Below are 20,446 nucleotides of genomic sequence, written 5' to 3'. Positions count from 1 at the left end.
CGCTTTCTGTATATATTAGGCTACTATGTATTTTTCACGCTGCTACATTGCAAAGTTTCTGGATTGACAACCATATTTAAATACACGATTGACAATGACAACCATAGCAATGGACGGAACAAAACAATACAATACAATGCTGTAAAGTGAAAGTATCTGTGCACTAAATCTGTAAAGTGTGAGTGTAAATGCAAAGTAATACACCTTCCAGCTTCCACTTTGCTCATTTTATTACTAACTTTTTAAATCAGTCACTAAATGAGTTTATACATTAACATTTACAGACTCCATTCTTGTTTTATGATTTTTCCTGACAATGATTATCTTTCATTTCATGAAGTTGATATTATTTTGGATTTATTGTCAGTACTGTGCTCACAGTGGTAGGATACTTTGTACTGTGTGTGTGTGTGAGAATGACCCTGTTGGTCCGCCACCACAGAAGACAATTCTTAATCCAGAAAAATATTTATATTGTTTCTTCTTTGCATCGAATAAAACTGCATGAATACAGCTTTGAATAGCATTTTTGCCACTGAATCTTTTTTTTCTATTATTATGCAAATAAAACATTGCAAGAACAAATATATTTTTGACATTATACAAATACTTATCGGCAGAAATAGTGTTCTCATGCAGTATAATATTTTCTAATTGGTAAATATAGCCTAATAGTTCATATATATATATATATATATATATATATATATATATATATATATATATATATATATATATATATATATATATGTATGAAGAGTTCAGATGTAAAAGCCTCTAAGTGCCATTTGAAATTTTCTTCTAGAATGATAATTTTTATCAAGCTTGTATATTTAAGTTCAGTGATTTCACTTAAATGGCAATGATAATTACCTATTAATTGTTATTTAAGTGAAATTACTGAACTTAAATATACAAGTTTGATAAAAATCATCATTAAAGAAGAAAATTTCAAATGGCATTTAGAGGCTTTTGCATCTGAACTCTTCATATATATATATATATATATATATATATATATATATATATATAAACTGGAATAAACAGTTTCCTAAACTCAATTTTACATGATTCCAGACTCCATTATTTTCCCTTTTAAAACTCTAAAGGAGAAATACTGAAGAAAATGAACACGACACAAACAACAATTGGATAAATCAACTTGTCAATCACAAATCAAACCAAAGCTCTCAAACATATGGTAAAGCAGACACATGCTTTTGAGACAAACAGGAGAGCAACTCTGCTCCTTACCTGCAGGACGCGCGGATGCCCATGAGAGACAGTGCTAATGAAGGCAACAGGGGTTTGCAGGCCAGAGACAGAGCCATGTACCAGAGGCAGAGGAGGGCCACCTCAGTGCACACTGATGCACAGTGAGGCTGAATGCTGAGGAGCGTTCTCTCTCTCTCTCTCTCTCTGCTGCCGTCAGCAACAAGAGCCCGCCCTCCTGCGCTCTGATTGGCTGGGGAGAGCCAGAACTGCATTGCAGGTAAAAACACTGCCGCCTCCTCATTTCTCCTTCATAACGCGCTGCGTTTTGCTGTCACTCCATCCCATCTGCTCTCTCACTCTCTCTCTAATTACAGCAGAAAAAAAATCAGCCGGTTCACAAGAATGCGAGTGCTCTCTTGCTCATAAGATCCGTGTCTCAGCGGGTAGCCAGTCCTTAACAGCCTTATTAGTGATGGCAGGTAAGCAGCACTGAGTCATGGCAGGGTCTTTGTAAGAGGGCACTCAACACAATAAAGTACTCTTATCTACTCAATTACGCTTACCAAAATCATGATCTGCCGGTTGCCCATCACAGAATGGCAGGCGAATGGGAATCTTTTATCTATAATCAAGCAGAGTTTGCACCATTTGCAGAAATTAACTGTATTGAAAACAAAACAGTAGAAATAGGCTTCAGTCGAGATCTTGACCCAATCCACTCGGACATTCTCTGCTTCCACGTCCATTGAAATGCATTGCAGTTAATCAGTTTTCATTCGTTTTTTCTTGTCATTTTAAGTGTAAAATGGTCAAACGGTGTACATGGGGTACATGCAACTCTGACACTAGGTTCCCGAGAGGCTGGGCGACGGTGTGTATACCCTTTACCCTTTCCCAAACATCTCAACCGAGATAAGTGTCCGCTCTGGATTAAGTTATGCGGTAGACACCAACTGAACGTGGATGAATTAAACAAGGATGTCTACATCTCTAAATCAAGTCAACAACGTATTTGAAGGTTATCTTTAAAATCTAAATTAGAAAACGTTAACGTTAGCTTCTAGTTGCGTTGTACATCATGTCACTTCATTAACGTATCTGTAAATAACCGAGATAACAAATGTTAACAATGTTGTGCTGAATGATTCATGTAAATACTGTAGCACCAAACGTTGATGGCAATGATATGCGGTTTATCACGTTTACACTGTGACCTGTACATTTTTGCCTGGAGCTGAAGCTTTTCATCGACCTTCTCAACAATAAAATTATTAATATAACCCTCCAACGCATAGTTAAGGCCCTTTAGGTGCCTTTGAGATGATATATAATCTTTACGTCTCCAAAAATCACCAATCATTAAAAAGAACCGGTTCATGAGAATCATTTGGGCTACACTGGTCACACTGTATGTTTTAGGGCTGTCAACTTTAGTCGTTTATTCGACTAATCGGTCGAAGCCGCCTTGGTCGACTGACATTCTTATTGGTCGACCAGTTGCATTTTTTTATTTTATTTTTTACCAATAGAAAGAAATTTTCAATGATTTATATATTTACAGTTATATATTACTGTATTCTAAATATAATTAGCCTATGTTTTATCCTCAACTTTAAATGCTTTAATTTAGGCTATTTTGTAACAGCGCCACAGTTTAGCGCACCACATGGAACAATTGGTTCGCACCTTTGGCTGGCTGTGCTGCTGCTTCGCGCTCAGTAAGGGATATAGATAGTTTAGCTGTATTCATTCAGTTGGAACGCTACTTGTTTTGGTTTTTATGTTTTTATACACTATATGTTTTTATCTCGATGCGGCTTGGGCGCACTTGGAAAAAAAAGAGCGCGTGCACGCCGCGCCCCTACATTTGAAATCCAACTTGAGCGCGCAAAAGACGTGAGCAGTCCCTTTAATGGCTTAACGAATCAATAGATTGTGTTTTCTTGATATATTTTTGTATTTATTTGTAAACTATACGCATTTGAAAACAGCCTAAATAATGTAACCTATATATGCGGCCCTACAATACAAATATTATTAGGATTGTTTTTTAGGCTATTTGTTTTTTTGTGTGTTTGTTTTAAAACGCCTAGATCGGCTGGACAAAAGTTAACCTATTGCTTTGAAAGTAAAGAAGAATATATAGCCTGTATAAACGAGAAATTTTGTTAGGATTTTTTATGTTAGAATATTTTTTGTTGCGTGTGGTGTGGTCAGGTGCGCGATTGTGTTTGCCACTACAAGCCTAGGACAAAGCTCCTCACTTTGCAGTTAAAAAAAATCACTTAATTTGCAAAGATTGTATTATTATTATAGTTTTATGTATTTTTGATGTTTTTTCGTTGTTGTTTTATAAATTCTCTATGACAATTGTTAAAAAATGTTCAATCAAAACTGTCTTTTTTTTTTTGTTGGTCGACTAATCGTTGCGCAGGACAAGATTTTGGTCGACTAAGGATTTCTTTGGTTGACTACAGCCCTAGTATGTTTTTGATTCAGTAAAATGAATCTGGGAAAAGCCTTTAAGCTAATGGACATCTATTCTATTTTTTTGTCATACTGCACAGCTACTTGAGCAAATGATTTCACCAGTTCATCTGAATTACAATTATTATAGTAACATTCACTTCTGTTGAGGTCAGACTGAGAATGAACTCGATCCATAACAGCGCTTCAGACGAGAGCAGTCAGAAGAGTCACAACAGAAGACAGGTAATAAACAAAGAGAACACGATACACTCATCAACTGCTTTTCTAATAGACGGAGAGACGTAGGTGGAGGATGCTGGTGTGAACAAATACAATCTAGAGATGTACAGATGAATAAAGTCAAATGCACAAAAAAATGTGCAGTATGCAGAAAATTACAGATGCCCTTGGTCCTACAGTAGGACACTTCATTAGCTAAAATGCATTTGATGCTCTACTAGTTTCTTAGCAACCACAAAACCTTTGGCAATAGAAGAAAGGTAGGGTCTCTGTGACTGACAGGACTATAAAACACTTTGCCACGAGCATTGCATAATTTTTCATTATGCAATTAACAAGCCTTTTATGGTGTTGATACATTTATATAAGGGTTTCTATGTGTTGGTACTTCAAGCATGAACTTCAATGCTTTGGATTCTTGACATTTTCGTTCCTTTCGCAGCCCTGAATAAATTACGCAATTTGCATAAGCACAATCAACACATTATGTATCAAAAAATGATTTGCATGTTGGTCTAGTAGCATCTACTCTCACACTGAGCCAATGGAGGGCGACATTTTGACCTCATTCCCCTATCATTTACTGTCTCTACTCATTCCTGCACTACAGCTATCAACAAAAACTGCCAAAACATTTATTTTCTTTACTATTTTTTAAAGGAAATTAAATGTCAGCCATAAATGCAGATCAATTGGTAAGCTTAAAGAGGCTCTTCTCAAGGATTTGCCTGTATTTGGGAACCTGTCAAAATAAAGGTTTGGTTTAACTAGAAGAAACGGTGACAGAAATAGATCATCATTATTGTATAAAATGATAAAATGAAGAAATTTTAATAAAAATAAATAAATTACAAGCATAGATAAATACAACAGAAATTAGATTCAAATGAAATTAGGGATGCAAATTATCGATTAATTCGATCGATAAACGATTTACTGATGGTGCCTATATTCCTGAGAAGGTAAATTTCTCACGGTATCAATTTAACAAAAAAAGCTAAATATTGAGTATATACTGAATAAAAAATGCATGTTATATTGCTCAATTGATGTTTTATTGTAACAGTTGCGATACGTCACAGAATAATGGCATTTATGTAGTTTAACAAAATAAATTATGCACAGAAAATACATAAAAAAATTATTGTGCACTGGCTGAGCAGTTGCATATGAAAGATTAAGCAACATAAAATACATTTTAAATAAAAATCTAGATGGGTAGGCTTAGCCACAAATGTACAACTAATAAGGTGTGGCCCCTTTAAGAGCTGCGCGCTCCCTGTTGAACTATCGGCAGTATCGTATTGTATGTGCCGTGTGCCTCGAACACCCCTTTTGCTGTCTATGCAAACATGTATGAAGGTGTGACAGAAAGTTAGACTAGTTTCCCGGGAAAAATAACAAACCAGGAGGGGTCCGGGCTAAAAAAAACAGGAGAAACCCGGGGAAACGGGAGTGTAGACAGGTATGAGCCAAGTTATTGTTAGAATACAGATTTTTGAGGTTAGCACGCCGTAGTCAATATCGATGCACTCCACTCCGTTTTGAATGCCTCATGTTTGGTTTCTTTTTAGCCGCCTCAAGTTTGAGTCAGGTCTCTCGCGTTAGAACATCGCGTCACGTTCGCAATTTTCAATTAGCCGACAATTAATTTAATTTAATCGAGTAAATTCTTGTCGACAATTAAACGATAATCGATTAACCGTTTGCATCCCTAAATGAAACAGTGCTTTAGTTTGTGTTTTTAGGCAAGTCTAACAGTATTCAGGTACAGATATTGAATAATTAAATGTAAAACAACACTGCATATTCTTAACTGTATAAATTAAATATAATTATTCTTTGTTAAATCTACAGAGATTTTCTCTTTATATTTTGTTGTTTGATTAACATTAATGTCTATCAGCGGGTATATTAGGCTGCTGTCACTTTAAGACTGAATGCACTGACTGATCCAATAAAATTACACAGATTTTCTTTCTCAATAGTTTACATTAGTGTAACTGCATAACATAAGTGACTGCGTTTAGGAGGATCCTCGCCGAGACGGGCATTTTGACAATTTTGAGAATATGTGTCTGATCAAACATATAAAAACATTTATATTACATGGTTCAAGTGACCCAATTTCTGATTTTTTTTTTCACCTCATGTTTAAATCACTTAGGTGCATGTCCAAATCTGTGTTTAAATCTTTGTAAACCCTAAGTGCTCTAAACATTATCTTTGGGTAAATACATGAGAGAATTAGGCCTAATCTCTATAATGCAGAATAACACTATTACCACCACAGTGCAAAACTGCATACTGTACTCCATCTATGCCACTCTGCAGTATGCTAAACATTTATTTTTTTCAGTCAAGCTTTATTAGACAATGAGAGGGGGGTGTCATGTTAAAACTGATGGAATTAGCTTGCGGTCTGCGAGCTGCAGTTAACCGATCATCATTGGGCATGCTAGATTAAACCTGCTGTGTTATGCAATCTGTACTAACCAAAGAGAGAGAGAGGTTATCACAGGACATGATGACAGCACATCAGTCTCTGCTGACTCGGTGAGTGCATGTGTTTTTACATTAGCGCATGCATTTCATAACTCTAACTCTGTTTCCTAACCAGCTGCAACAGCGACACTGCACACTTGGTCACCATTTCTATGGTTTTGTGCCAGATAACCCAACTGAAAAATCTGCTCCTTGTGCATACTTCCCATGCAAAAGTTACAGACATGATGCTAAGCTATAGCAGGACAAAATATTGATAGGGTGATATATCGCTTTCCTTCAATCAATACGCAGGCGCCAAGTAGGGATGTAACGATTCACTCGCAACCGGTTGAAAATCTATAAAAATGTGTGACGGTGAAATGTTAAACGAATCGCGATTAGAGGTAGACGATTAATCTGCATTTTTTTACATAATCGGCACTGGCCAATATCCAAGTATATCAAGCTGATTATTAGGCAGGCACATCTGTGGGCAGCCTAGTGTTGTCGCAGAACACGTGTTTGACGCACGCTGCCGCTAGAGTCATTTTCCAGCAGACCTAAATATGAACGCGTTCAGGCACAACACTGACCGTTAGTTAGTAGCTGGATTAAACATGGTTAAAATGATGGCCAAACAACGTAAAGTGTGGCCGTATTTCACTGTAGACTAAAAGGTCCAACAGCGGGATGCCGTTGTGGTGCATTTAAAGTTTTTGTAAAATATCATTTTCCCATCTGGTGGTTGTTTTTGTCGTTCAACAGCAATTTACTAGTGAAATACTAGTGAAATTAAATAAAATATAATAAATCTTATATATAAAAAATTAAATCATTTAAAGTTTTTGTGATAATTAGGTTATGTCCATTTGTCCGTCAACAAACAAAACAAAAATACATGTTTAAGGACATTTTTTGAGAGGATGAAATATTTTTGTTGAGAAAGTTTGTCTATGTTATGTAATTATCATTTCTTTTACATTTTATCTTTCAAATAGAGGTTAAAAAAACCAAGCAAATATCGGCCAAAATAAGTCGGCAGCGTTTATCGGCCGACCCGGATTTCAAAAGATCGGTCTCGGCCTGAAAGAAACCATATCGGTCGACCTCTAATCGCGATACATGTTTTAAACAGCAGGGGCGTTTACTGAATAGCCTACTGTGAAGTTGTGAACCTCGCTTTACAGGCACAATAGCGGCGAGCACACACTGGCGCGAACCTAGCGAGTGTTTTCACTTCATTCCTAAGGAACTTAAGCTTGTGTGAGCACTCACTTATGATAGTAATGAACTGAAAACGCTTGGTTTGCTCCGCTCGCGCCGCACCAGTGTGTGCCATAGACTGTGTGCCAGTGTGCACGTGCTGTCAAACACATGGCGACGGCAAGCGTAGATGTTAACTCATTCAAATCGGAGCTGTGGCGGCATTTTGACTCTTCGTAGACTAATAATAATCACCACCGTGAGAAGCACATCACCTCCGTTTTCACGTAAATGTCATTAATACGACAAGTGTGAGAGCTACGGAGATCACAAGGTGCGTCAGCGTTTCCATGGCAACCATGTGTCATGTTTATTTTACTATTTCTTTCTCCAAATATGTACATGGATTTATTTATTTATTAAATAATTTGTTGATGGTTACGACATATTTTGCTAAATGTGTTCAACTATTTCTAGTTTAATGATACAAATTATGACAAAATTAAAATCTTTCCTTTATTACAATGTAAAACGCCTGTCAATGTGGTACAAATTTTACAGTCTTTTACTTAGAGAGTGAAGGTACCAGTGTCCAGCCTCTTGACCAGACCGACAGAAACAACCTTGAAGCGAATTTTTTTTCAATGTAGTTTTATTATTTGGATAATATATTTCAAAATGAAAAAGAAATGTGCAACATTTTGTCTGAGAAATAATAAAAGAGACACTTTACAGTCTTCTAAAAATCGTGAGAAAATCGTATCGTGAAACCGGTATTGTGAATCGTAGCTCATCGTGAGTTGAGTGAACCGTTACATCCCTAGCGCCAAGTATCGATATTTAAATAAATAAAATAAGGCGCTCTAAATAGATTTCCCATCTACTTCATCGCTCCTTGAGCAACACATGAACGAGTGGAAGACGAACATAAGAAAAAGAGGTTTTTAATGGGATGGCGGACAGGCAGGGTGAATAAAATAATAGATGCCCGGACACGTTTAAGTTATGTCTGGGGCAAAGTCTGGGCACAGTTTCACCTTTTATAGCATTGATGGGACAAACTTGTTGTAAATAGACATCTTTGGCACTCTTCACAGAGCTGCCTGCTTTCAAATGCTCCCGCATGTATCCGTGTATAAGGACAGAAGGATGAGTAAACAACCCTCTACAATGGAAGAAAATCACACACATATGCAATTTAATTTCAGGCAAGCGACTGACAAATGGCCAATGGCCTCTGACCTCAAGCACCAAGGCCAAAATCAAGTTGCGTTTCCACTGTCGGGCCAGTAGTCCTGCAGCGCTACCCTAAACCCCGGCCTTAACACGCCTCCAAAGAACAAAATCACACTACCCCACCAGTTGACTGAAAACTAGCAAGATCGCAAATTAAGCATGAAAAAAGCAAATGTTTGGTCTTTACTTAAAGGTGCTTTATGTAGTTTTTAGCAGCCTCTAGTGGTGATGTTTCAGATTGCAACAACAGCGCTCGTGTACTTGTGCGTGCTCGAACTCAAGAGCGAGCATTCACTAGAGGCCACACTGAGACTTTCAACACACCGTGGATCATTGTAATGTGTGATTACAACCCCTTCACACACAGGCAATAAAAACAGGATTCGTTTTAGAAGGAAAGTTACATATAGCACCTTTAAAGACTTAAGATTCCAGCATTAATGTTTTACAATAAAAACGTTACAGCGACAGTAATGTCGATTTCAATCTGAGTGCACATCAATCATGCCGAATCAAACCGGTTTTTACCATTTCACATAAAAAGAGATCACATACCTATTACTCAGTTGCACCTGCTTCCATCACAGGAATGCACAAAACAACCTCCATTTAAGTACAAAGGCTTAAACATTTAGAAAAATACTGATAAAATATCATACATTTATATCACATTTCTTTAGAACCATTGAGTATTTATACATTTTCCACTAAATTATGCAATCTGAAGAGGTTTGAGCAATCTCTCCTGTCAAGTCAAGGCACCTTTATTTATATAACGCTTTTTACAATACAGATTGTTTCAAAGCAGCTTTACTGTGATGACAGGGAAATAATGTAACAAAGTTTGTTTCTGCTGTACATAAGAAAATAGCGTCATAGTCCAACTTAAGTTCAAAAATTGTTTGTTTTTGTTGTAAAAATTTTATCAATTTAGTTTATTTATATATAGCCGCTCTGGAGAAAACAGTGATTTCATTGTCCAGCTCAGTTCAGTTCTCATTTAATGGTGTCAATGCAGGCAAATCAATAATATTGTTGAATATTAAGTGTCTCCTTTAAGCGAGACAAACAGAGGAAGCTCACGAGAAGAAAACAGGAGTTATGAGTTATACAGGTTAACCAGAGTTTTTTATGACATGCGGATGAATGCATTAGTGCAGTATTAACAAAGGCACAGGGAGGGAAGAGACAGATATAACATGAAACCAAATAAATGCACTATTATAATCATATATGATTTGTCTATCTTCTTTAAGCATTCTCTGGTATTTTCCATAAAAATATATATAGTATGCATTGATCATTGCAATGGTTAGCATAAGTAGTCTTTAGGATCACATACTGTATATTTATAGGCCATTTCTTCCTCATACAGTGATCAGAATCCCCTTCAGATTGCAATGATGTTAATTCAAACACTTGCTGATGCCTGGGAGAGAGTTTTGAATTATTGGTTGATTGGTGATCAATCACCATTGGCGGTGGTTCAGGCGATTCCCCCTTCTATGTAAAGTGCATTGAGTACCCAGAAAAGCACTATATAAATGTAATGAATTAACTAATTATAATTATAATAGCATGGGAAATGAGCAGCAGTGTTGACCCTCTCCTGACTCGAGTAAACTCCACCTCTGTCTATGACCCAGTTAGCCTGCAAAACTGAAATGTCGTTTATTTAACAAAATTGTTTATTGATCTTTACTTATAAAGAGATTATTTTCTTATATTATTCATATATAATCTTTTTAGATTCCTAGATTTATTTGTTGCACTTTTTTTATATAGTTATTTTGTAAATCTAAAATACCTTTTTCAGTTTACAGTTTTTATGCGTGGCTGCATTAAGTTCACATCATAATAATTCCATCAATTCATACAGTGCTGGTATGAATTGCAGCTGTATAGATACTGTACACACTCAGGTATCGGATCGGTACTCGGTATCGGCCGATACCCTGAGTCTAGGTCTCGGAATCGGGAAGAGAAAAAGGGTATCGGAACATCTCTAGAAATGTGTATAAACAATAAACAAAAATGTTAAATTCTAAAGCACCGACTTTTTGTTATCCTGGAACATTCTTTTGTATTCATTTAATGTTTCATGTAGTTTACCTTGCTATTTCACTAGAGTTTACTAATATGTTGTATAGGGCTGTTGGAACGAATTCCGAAATTCGAATATAATTCGAATATTAAAAAAAAAAATCAATACTATTCGAATGCTAAAGTTACTATTCGAATATTGATTTTATATATATTTAAAAATAAATATATACTTCCGAAGTGACCAGGTGTAAACGGCCCCTTATCGCTTTCTTATTAACAATAGGAGAGCGCGGGACTAGCTTTCGCGTGGCACATTCGTAAGGTCTCGTTTACTCCCTCTCTGCCATGCACGCGCCGCGCACTATGTATGTTATGCGCGGATTCCGGGAGATTTTAACTAATTTGCGGCCATCAGGGAGGCGCTATCAATATGCGGGAGACTCCTGAAACCTCCGACGCGATATGACGATCACATCACCTCAGATCTGAGCCCCTATTCATCAAGCCAACGCGCCGCAATCTATCGCAAATCAAAGTGAAAGTAAGTCGCAGACGCTTAACACTACCATCTTCATTAAAAGTAAAGGAACGAAATGATATTACACGTTCTGTTGCCACTCTCCCTTATTGCTGTCTTTGCTGATTTTAAAATTAGCCGATGATCAATAATCTGTATATAGCGCGGGAATTGAAGATCGGATTTATATCTGTTTTGCTAAAACACATTTATGTGAGCAGGTGTAACTGTAAATGGAATCGTTTTGATAAATCAGAGCTATCCGATCTGAGAGAACGCATGAAGTGGCCAGGTGTAAACAGCCCCTAAATGTTTATTGTAGTAACGTTAGATGTCCCTCTAGTGGGCCGAACGTGTAACAACAACCACAGGCTATAGTGGCATTGACGATCCATAAGAATGTGTAATGTCGTAAATATTAATAATAGGATAAATTTGAGCATTTAATATTCGAATATTATTCAAATATTACATAAAATAAGGAATGGAATTCGAATAGTGTTATAGAGGAAGATTGACAGCCCTAATGTAGTACTAATATGTTGCCGATGTTGATCCGCGTTTTCGTCCGAAGTCGATCAGATTCACGTTTTGCCTGACGAGCTTCAGCAGATAAAACTTTTTTTATTTATTTTTTTGGAGTTTGTGTGCGAGTGTGTGTTGTGCTGGAGGCAGGACGTTTTGGGGGGTTATCAGACTCCATGTCGTCAGCTAAAGTGCCGTTGGTCGCACAGTAGGGTTGTGCCGATAGACGATAGTATCGTGTATCGACGATAGTCTGACATATCGCCGATGGCAGATGCCTTTGACGATATCAATACGATAATTGGCTCGTTTTACCATAATGTATTAAATTATTATTATTAGGCCTATTATTATTATTATAAAGCTAGTATTGTTATTAAATGAATATTAGGAACTTCAATTAATTTGCCTTGCCTAAATTTACAACGACATCACCTCATAACAATTGCAACAACACAAGCACTAATGAGGACTCCTCTAAGAGAATGTTTTTAAAACAGACTAAAAAACATCCCACATCAAAATTCAATCGCAAGGTGATCCATTCCCAAATTATCAAGTGTGCTCGTTTTAACAGACGCAAAATTCAATTTCCTACAGATCCAAGATGAAAACGGCATCGTTGTTCGTCAGTATTTGTTTCTGTAACACATTAACAAAACGTTTAATGACACTAACACTAAAAACAATACAATTACTAAATAGTATTAATAATAATATCACTAAAATAGTATAGTTACCGTTATCATCGTCGTCTCTGAGGGAACGCGGCGTTAATGCAGATGCCGAAAGCAGTCCGTTTTTACTTTCACTTTCAGAGATAGAGCGCGTTTACAGGCGACGACGTTCTTAACCTGATTATGTTGAATAAACTTGACAATGCATGTGGTCATGTAAACGTTTCCTTTATCAGAGTCAAGTCATAAGTATAAGTATAAACCGATCGACTCAGCTAGACGTTTGGCCCTTGCTCTTGTTTCTATCGGCATTTAAAACACATTAACCCGCGTACTTCGTGCTTACTGAAGTGCGCATGTGAAGTGCGCAGAGAGCGCACTGGTAGGGGGACACATATCGCAAACTCCGACTCTTTCTGACCCAAGAAATTATTAAAACGTGTTTTCATCTCGTGCAGAAATAGACCAAAATGCTGCATGTAATGGCATGAGAATAGGCTAATGTGTCCGTAAATTTCCCGTTGACAAACAAAAGGATTAGGATCTCTTTTTTTTACCTCACTATACCAGGAAATAACCTGATCCTATTAATAAACACTCCACCTTTGCTAGCAAAATAGAAAAAAGATTCTCGTATATAAAACGAAGTAGGCTAATAAAACAAGCAAATTAATGAGTAGGCTAAATAATTAAGTTAATAATCAAATAAGTTAGCCCCGCCCCCTCACGATAATATAGTGTATCGCCGATCTCACAGGCTGACGATAGGACGATATGAAAATGGAGCATATCGCCCAACACTATCGCACAGACTGTATATAAGGATAGAGAGGCTCGATGTATTTCACAGGAAATCCGACCCGGAGACCTCATACATAAATATGAATATTGGCCTTCAGAGGTAATAGCAAAACCCGAAAAGTGGATCATTGCAATGTGTGATTCCAACCCAGTTCAAACACAGGCAATAAAAAAAACGATTCATTTTATAAAAAAAAAAAGTTACATATAGGACCTTTAAGGTTAGCGGTTCCTCAAATCCCTGACCCTAAGCAATAGTAATAGTGATAAGAAAGGTCTTCAAATACATATTTGCTAATCTCAAGTAACTCAAAACAGGAGCCGCCCTGCTGCTAAAGAGGCCAGTGCAGCATCTGCATGGCACACAGGTCCCCAAAACTGTGACCTGATTAGTTTTCCACCACGCCGAGAGCCACATCCGCAGTCTTCCAGACCCCCAGTGCTGCAGTTGTGGAGGATACAGCTTACATAATGAGCATCCACACTGCAAGCAAATCCCAGTGCAGTTGACTGCAGACAGAACTGTGATACCAGCCCTTTAAGTTTCCCAGCACTGCACCACAACTTGCGCACAGTGACAGACAGGGTGTAGACACCTGGAGGGACAACTTCAAGGGAACACAAGGGTTGAATCCCACTGTGGCAGGATGCATGACAAAAAGAGACGGTCAGAGAAGTTGCATGCACACATACATCCGTCAAACCACCAAGGAGGATGCAACACCCACATCAGTCCCACTTCCACAAAGGACTAATCCATCCCGAGCACATCAGCTGTCTGATTAAAAATGAATCCAACATCAATAAGTAAGCAGTGCCACCTCAGCTCACACTCCACACACACACACACAGTTGCACTCACTTGCACCTCAGACCGCTGGCTAGTTTCACCACAGCTGTGTTGAGCGAAAAGATCCAATCCAGGAGCCACATGGCAGAGGAGGACGGCGTGGGGCAGGACGGTATTGTGTGAGCCAGAGTTAAACCACAGATGTGACAGAGTGTGTGTGCCTGTTCTCCGCTCACCGGCCGCCTCAACGCTACCGATCCGACTGGAGCGCAAGAGGGAGGGCAAGAGAAACAGGAGCAGAGGAGGAGGGTGATAAGTGAGTGAAAACTCACTCTCGCCAAACACGGTGTGGCATAAACGCAGTCGACGACAGATTCACATGAAGAAAAGTCACACACTCACTCCGCCTCTCTCCTGCAGGATCTGTCCATCTGACATGTCGTATTTCAAGGACACAAGCAGACCCCGGAGGGCATGTTCCCTTCTGCTCGGGCTTCACCTGAGCATTCAGTAGACGAAAGTGTGCGTGTGTGTGAGAATAAAACGCATCGGGCTTGATGGCTGTCACAAAGCACTGTTATGTAACAGCTCTCTTCAGGGCAGGCAAGTGGTCGTCCAGTATTTAAGAGACACACACTGTATTTCTTCAGATTACATGATCATCAGAATTTTAGGATGTATTTTTGCTACTGATCTCCATTACGTTTGCTTCTCTGATTCTGAAGCGTTTTATTATCATTGTTATTATTTTACTTGTTTTAAAGGGGACATATCACGCAAAATCCACTTCTTTTTTAGCCCTTAAATGCATTTTGTTGTATATTTGGAGTGTTTATGAGTACAGAAAAGATTAAATTATTCTCTTCAGGTGATTCGTTTATATCTTTATATTCTGTTTTGGTCATATTTTTCTGTTCTGTACGACGTTTTGTTGAACAATTACGTCATGGTATTTGCAGCGGAAATGACAAATAAGGACATCGACTAGCAGCCCAATACTTTGAGCAATCCTCCATTATTATTTCTCGCTCCGATTTTGTAGTCCGAGCTCAATGATGCAGAAGTTACGAGAGGGCAAGTCAAAATGTTCAGTTGTTGGATGTACGTTAGTGACCTGAAGCACTTCAAGGATTCCCACTTCAACAACCTCCGCCAGTATAAAGAAGGGTTTGCCGATCGACTTCGTCTGAATGAGGGGTAAATTCCCCCCAAATATCTTTGGAGACGACGAACAGAGCAAATCGATAAGATGCAAATATCGTTAATAAAAATAAAGTACTTTACTTCCTTAAAACACATGGTGGTCATGGTTTAGCAGTACCTTTGTCTTTCTTTGTTTTGGTTTTGAAGTAACGTTACACGTCTGCAGTATTATAGTTCTTGAGTTTCATCAATGGTCATTTAGCTGTGTTGTTTTCTGATGCTTTTCTAAACGCATCATATTATCATCATCAATATAGATTTTTAGTGGTAAGATTAAACCGTAGTCATTTATCTTGTTAGTGTGCTTGTTTTAACAAGAGAAATAATCAACTTTCCCTTCATGGTCCGTTCATGTGCTATGGTAATTATGGCAAATACCAAAAGCCGATGTGGAAAATGCACATGAACACCCCCTCACGTGGTATTTTCCAATGGGCAACTCAGAATATTTTGATGGACAAATTGCCGAGATGAGATAACCTTTGACCATTTTAAAATGGCGGAGAGCACTGAGAGAGTCGTGAATGGTAAAAATATATACTATTCATGATCTAGAAAATATATAGCATATTATTTACCATTAGAGTTTTGATAAATCATTTTCTTGCTGTTGAACTAAAAGCACACTATTTTTAACGATTAAAATAACAGTCAAGGGTAAAAAAAATTATTTCCCAAAAATTAAAACGGGAAAAAAAACTAAATTTGGTAAAAAAATAAATAAAACGAATTTCATAGGGCCCTACCGATATGAATGAATGGAAAACACTCGCTCTCCTCCACGCCAGTGCACGCACCGGAAGCGATTTAAAGATTTTAAGCTTGTTCAAAGTGCAAGCTAACACTGTCATCAACACAAATCGACACAAATATAACATACTAATTATTTTTAGTGATGCACTTTTTTTTTTTAACGAAATCAAAATTTTATTTAATTTAACTGGAGCTGTACAATCGTTTTTTAAAACAAGAAACTATTTTTTACATTTAAATAAATAGGCCTATCATACATATTAATGTACTGTTTTACTGTAAATAAAGTAGGCCACTCTTATTATATATAAATATATTATAAAAGTATATATATATTGCCCTCAGAAACAAACCACTTTTTTTTGCTTCTGGTTTTTACGAAAAAGAAAACGAAGTGCTTGATGTTAAAATTATAATTAAACAACCACGAAAAAGATCTCAATGCGTTACTCACGCGCACAGAAAGATGCTTTTCTCAGACAGCATGCGATCCCGAATTAAATTCAGTTCTCTTTAGCGGCATATACCGGCGGTTATATAAATATATGTCTTGGCGAGTATTTACAGTCGGTTTGGTCTGAAGTGAATGTAAAAAATGAGGGCTGGGCAACGATTAATCGCATCCAAAATAAAAGTTTGTGTTTACATAATATATGCGTGTATGGTGTATAATTATTTTGTATATAAAGATTCACACACATGCGTGTATATATTTGAGAAAAATTTGTTATTAATATATACAATTTTAATATAAATTATGTATAAATATATACACATTATATACATGCAAATATTTCTTAAATATATACATGCATGTGGGTATTTATATACACAAAGTAATTATACAATACACACTACACACATCAATTATGTGAACACAAACTTTTATTTTGGATCAGCCCTAAAAAAAAACTGATGTCATTATATTACACCCGTGCATTAGATCCGTGTCATTATTACTGTAAAACAAACAACAAAAAAATGGGAATCACTCACTGTTCTTGACTGAATAACTTTTGTAGCTTTAATAATAATCAATTTATTTGTAATTAATACACTGACTATGCATGCAGTGATTATTTTTACATTTTACATACATTCCAATCGCCTCAATAGTCGTTGCTCTGCTGTTTGTGCACTCCATATTAGCACGGTTTTGTTGTTTGTACTCTTATTACAGTCTTTTTATACTCTGTATTTGATATTTGACTGAAACGTTTTTTTTATTTGGTGTTATTATTGTGTTTTAAGGGTATGGTTGCATTTGTACTGTTCCGTCTTCTCAAGTCATCACGTTGTGTGTGAGGTTAGGAAAGAGAGAGCGGGTAAGTAAGTCTTGCCAAGTACTTTGTGCACCACATAGGAATTCCAGTTCTATTAGACATACTAGTTTTAGGAGAGAGTGATTTGTTTATCTGGTTAGTCAGCATAGTTAAGTTAGGGTGTTTTAATACTGAAGACTTTTCTACATTTAGTTATGATGAATAATCCGTCACACCACAGCAAAGAACGTCAACTTTAACAAACTACATTTAATGCTTTGCAAAACCAAAACAACAAAAAAGATGCATAAACTAAAAGATTGATTCTTTGGATTTAAGAATCTCTAATCTAAAATATATAAATAATGCCTTTAATTCATATATATATATATAAAAGACATGTTAGCTGCTAAATAGATAAATAAAAGACATGTTACATCTACGTCATTCATCGTGCCAAGCGTTACTCTTGTGGCGTGAGTCGACTTGTGTAGGCCGTCTGCCGGAAGCCAGTTATTTCAGTTGATAAAGTTTTAAATAGGGATATTTTTCTTCCACAAACACCTTTATTAACCAGCAAGAGCCATGCAGATTTACTTTTATCATGGATGGATGCTTTTTTTATGGACTTCAAAACGGAAACAGCCATTCACTGCCATTATCAAGCCAAAGAGACAGGACATTTTTTAACTCTGATTGTTAGTCTGAAACACATTTTTATTACTTTCCACCACTGTTTCTACCCACTGATGTTTTGGAATCATGTTCCGATCTCCTTGGAGTGTTTTCAGGACTTTTTATTGAGAAATATACGTATACACATTGGATTTACTCACTTTTTGGAGGGTTTCTTGGTTTTGGTCCTTTTCTTCCTCGCCTGAAGTGCAAGTACTGTCAGAGAACAGAAGAATTTATTTGAGCATGCATATAATAATCTGCAAGTAGTATGCATGATAGTCTTCTAGTCTACAATACATACTTCTATGTATGTTACAGCTGAAATTAATATCTTTCATGAGTCCAGTATTTTTTATGTCGTCCCAAAACCATTACCAAATCATGGTAATCATAGTGTTTGGTTACACTTTATTTTGATGGTCGAAAAGGGATAGTTCACTTTGAAATTAATTTTTGGTATGTTTTAGCTTACCTCAAGGGCATCCATAGTTTCAATTTTTATATTTTTAGGTCAAACCGTTCTTGTCTGTCAGTCATATAATGGAGGTCTAGGGTCACCACCTCGAAGAGCATGCACAGAGAAGTCCAAATTAAACATGATTTAATGACTCGTAAATGTATGGCCTAAGACACGAAACGAACGGTTTGTGTGAGTGTACGTCACACATTGTTTATAGGGAGATTTCATAAGTGTTATCCTTCACCGTGAAGATCTAAACATATTTAGATATACAGGAAATTGCAGACAGAAGCGCCTGCGCCCTCAGATCACTTGGACGTGACTGTGGTTACAAGAGGTAAAAATGATATATATACTGTTCGTTTTCTCGCACAAACCGCTTGTTTCGTGTCTTAGGCCATCAATGTGTACTTACATTTACGAGTCATTAAATCATGTTTAATTTGGACTTCTCTGTGCATGCTCTTCGAGGTGGTGACCATAGACCTCCATTATATTACTGACAAACAAGAACGGTTTGACCTAAAAATATAAAAATTGAAAATACTGTGGAAACAAAGACGCCTACATCTTGGATGCCCTTGAGGTAAGATAAAACATATCAAGAATTAATTTCAAAGTGAACTATCCCTTTAAGACATTGTACGAACTATGAGCAACTTTACAACCAAATCGTTCACAACTGTTAGTTTAGGGCTCGGGTTAGTAGAATAAGCTAAAACGTACTTGCAAAATTAAGTTTAAGTCAAAGTGGACCATTGAAAAAATAAAGTGTTAACGTACCTAGTTTTCAAGATAACACACTGTCGTTACTACAGATAATACAGTGGTGACTTCGTTTAAACCAAAACTGTCATCAACATAATATGAACCAAAATATTCGAAAAGCTTGTTATATTGTTCCAATATTGCCTAATATTTACTTCAAGTTTTACAGTAGTCAATAATTTGGCGGTAACCATGATCAGAAAAAAAATATTTTAATTGATTCATTTGTAATTTTTTGGCGGTTTTATCAGTTTGCACTGTTAGCATTTTGACGACACAAACAACATCAAAACGAGAGTTTTCAATAATCACAGCACTGTTTTACAGTCATTAAAATAAACCTATATTTTTTGAACGAGCCAAAACAAGAGAAAGTTCAGCTAGCAGAAGCACACACGAACGATGCTACAAGAATAACGATTTAACAACAACCAACTTACCGACAATCAGAAACGAGCAACCTATTATTACGTTACCCATAACAAGCAACAAAAGTCCAGATATTCCACATAATATGAACAGATGTAACGTTACGTTAAAGCTAGAGTAACGTTACTGTTGTTAACGTTATATTAGCAGCAGCTAAACACATGGGCTTTGTCTCTGTCAAACACACTAGCACCTCTCCTAACGCGCCTGTTCACAACACGGATATGACTCAGTCTGAGTGCGATATTTATTTCTATTTACATGTGTATTATTGATACAAACTATTTTGGATGACAGTAATTAAGTCGTTTTGATGCTCACCTTTCCTTTCCATGCTGCACCGGCGGCTAAGAGCTCAGATTCTCTCACATGTAACGGTCCCGCGCATGCGCACAAAACTTGCCAAACAACAACTGAACCAAACAACAGAAGTACAGTATCACACCCACATGTACACACGAGACGAGTCCCCGCATAGAGGAGATGTCAAACAGTCGAGTTAAAGTTGTTGCGTAAACAAGGGAGCATTTAAACCACACTGTAATTGGTCTCTTGTATAGTATAGAATATTATAATATAATATACATTCAGCCAACGACATAAAATAAATATTAAATCAGCAGAAAAGCTATTACATAGTCAATAATAGGCTACAATAGCTTTAAAAACAGATATGTTGTGGTAGAT

At 36.9% G+C, this 20,446-nt stretch overlaps 1 protein-coding gene across 4 annotated transcripts in view; it reads right to left on the bottom strand.

Annotated features, from left to right (window-relative positions):
* srpk1b (SRSF protein kinase 1b) overlaps positions 1-20,184 on the bottom strand; it is a 55,202-nt gene extending 35,018 nt beyond the window's left edge. Inside the window, exons 1-2 of one of the 4 annotated variants that reach the window (XM_039663346.2) lie at positions 20,081-20,184; positions 18,261-18,315 (exon numbers count right to left, since the gene is read on the bottom strand). In XM_039663346.2, the coding sequence (XP_039519280.2) occupies positions 18,261-18,315; positions 20,081-20,093 (68 nt within the window). In that variant the 5' untranslated portion in view covers positions 20,094-20,184. Of the gene's footprint in view, positions 1-1,254; positions 1,534-14,278; positions 14,472-18,260; positions 18,316-20,080 lie in introns of those variants that run through there. The other 3 variants (XM_089124880.1, XM_089124881.1, XM_089124879.1) reach the window with 3 other exon arrangements.
* Between the last annotated feature and the right edge of the window lie 262 nt (positions 20,185-20,446).

This window comes from Pimephales promelas, chromosome 21 (genome assembly GCF_988280905.1).
Source record: "Pimephales promelas chromosome 21, fPimPro1.hap1.1, whole genome shotgun sequence".
NCBI classification, from domain to species: domain Eukaryota; kingdom Metazoa; phylum Chordata; class Actinopteri; order Cypriniformes; family Leuciscidae; genus Pimephales; species Pimephales promelas.
The sequence above is the reverse complement of the archived record's forward strand: the minus strand, read 5'-3'. Positions and strand labels throughout refer to the sequence as shown.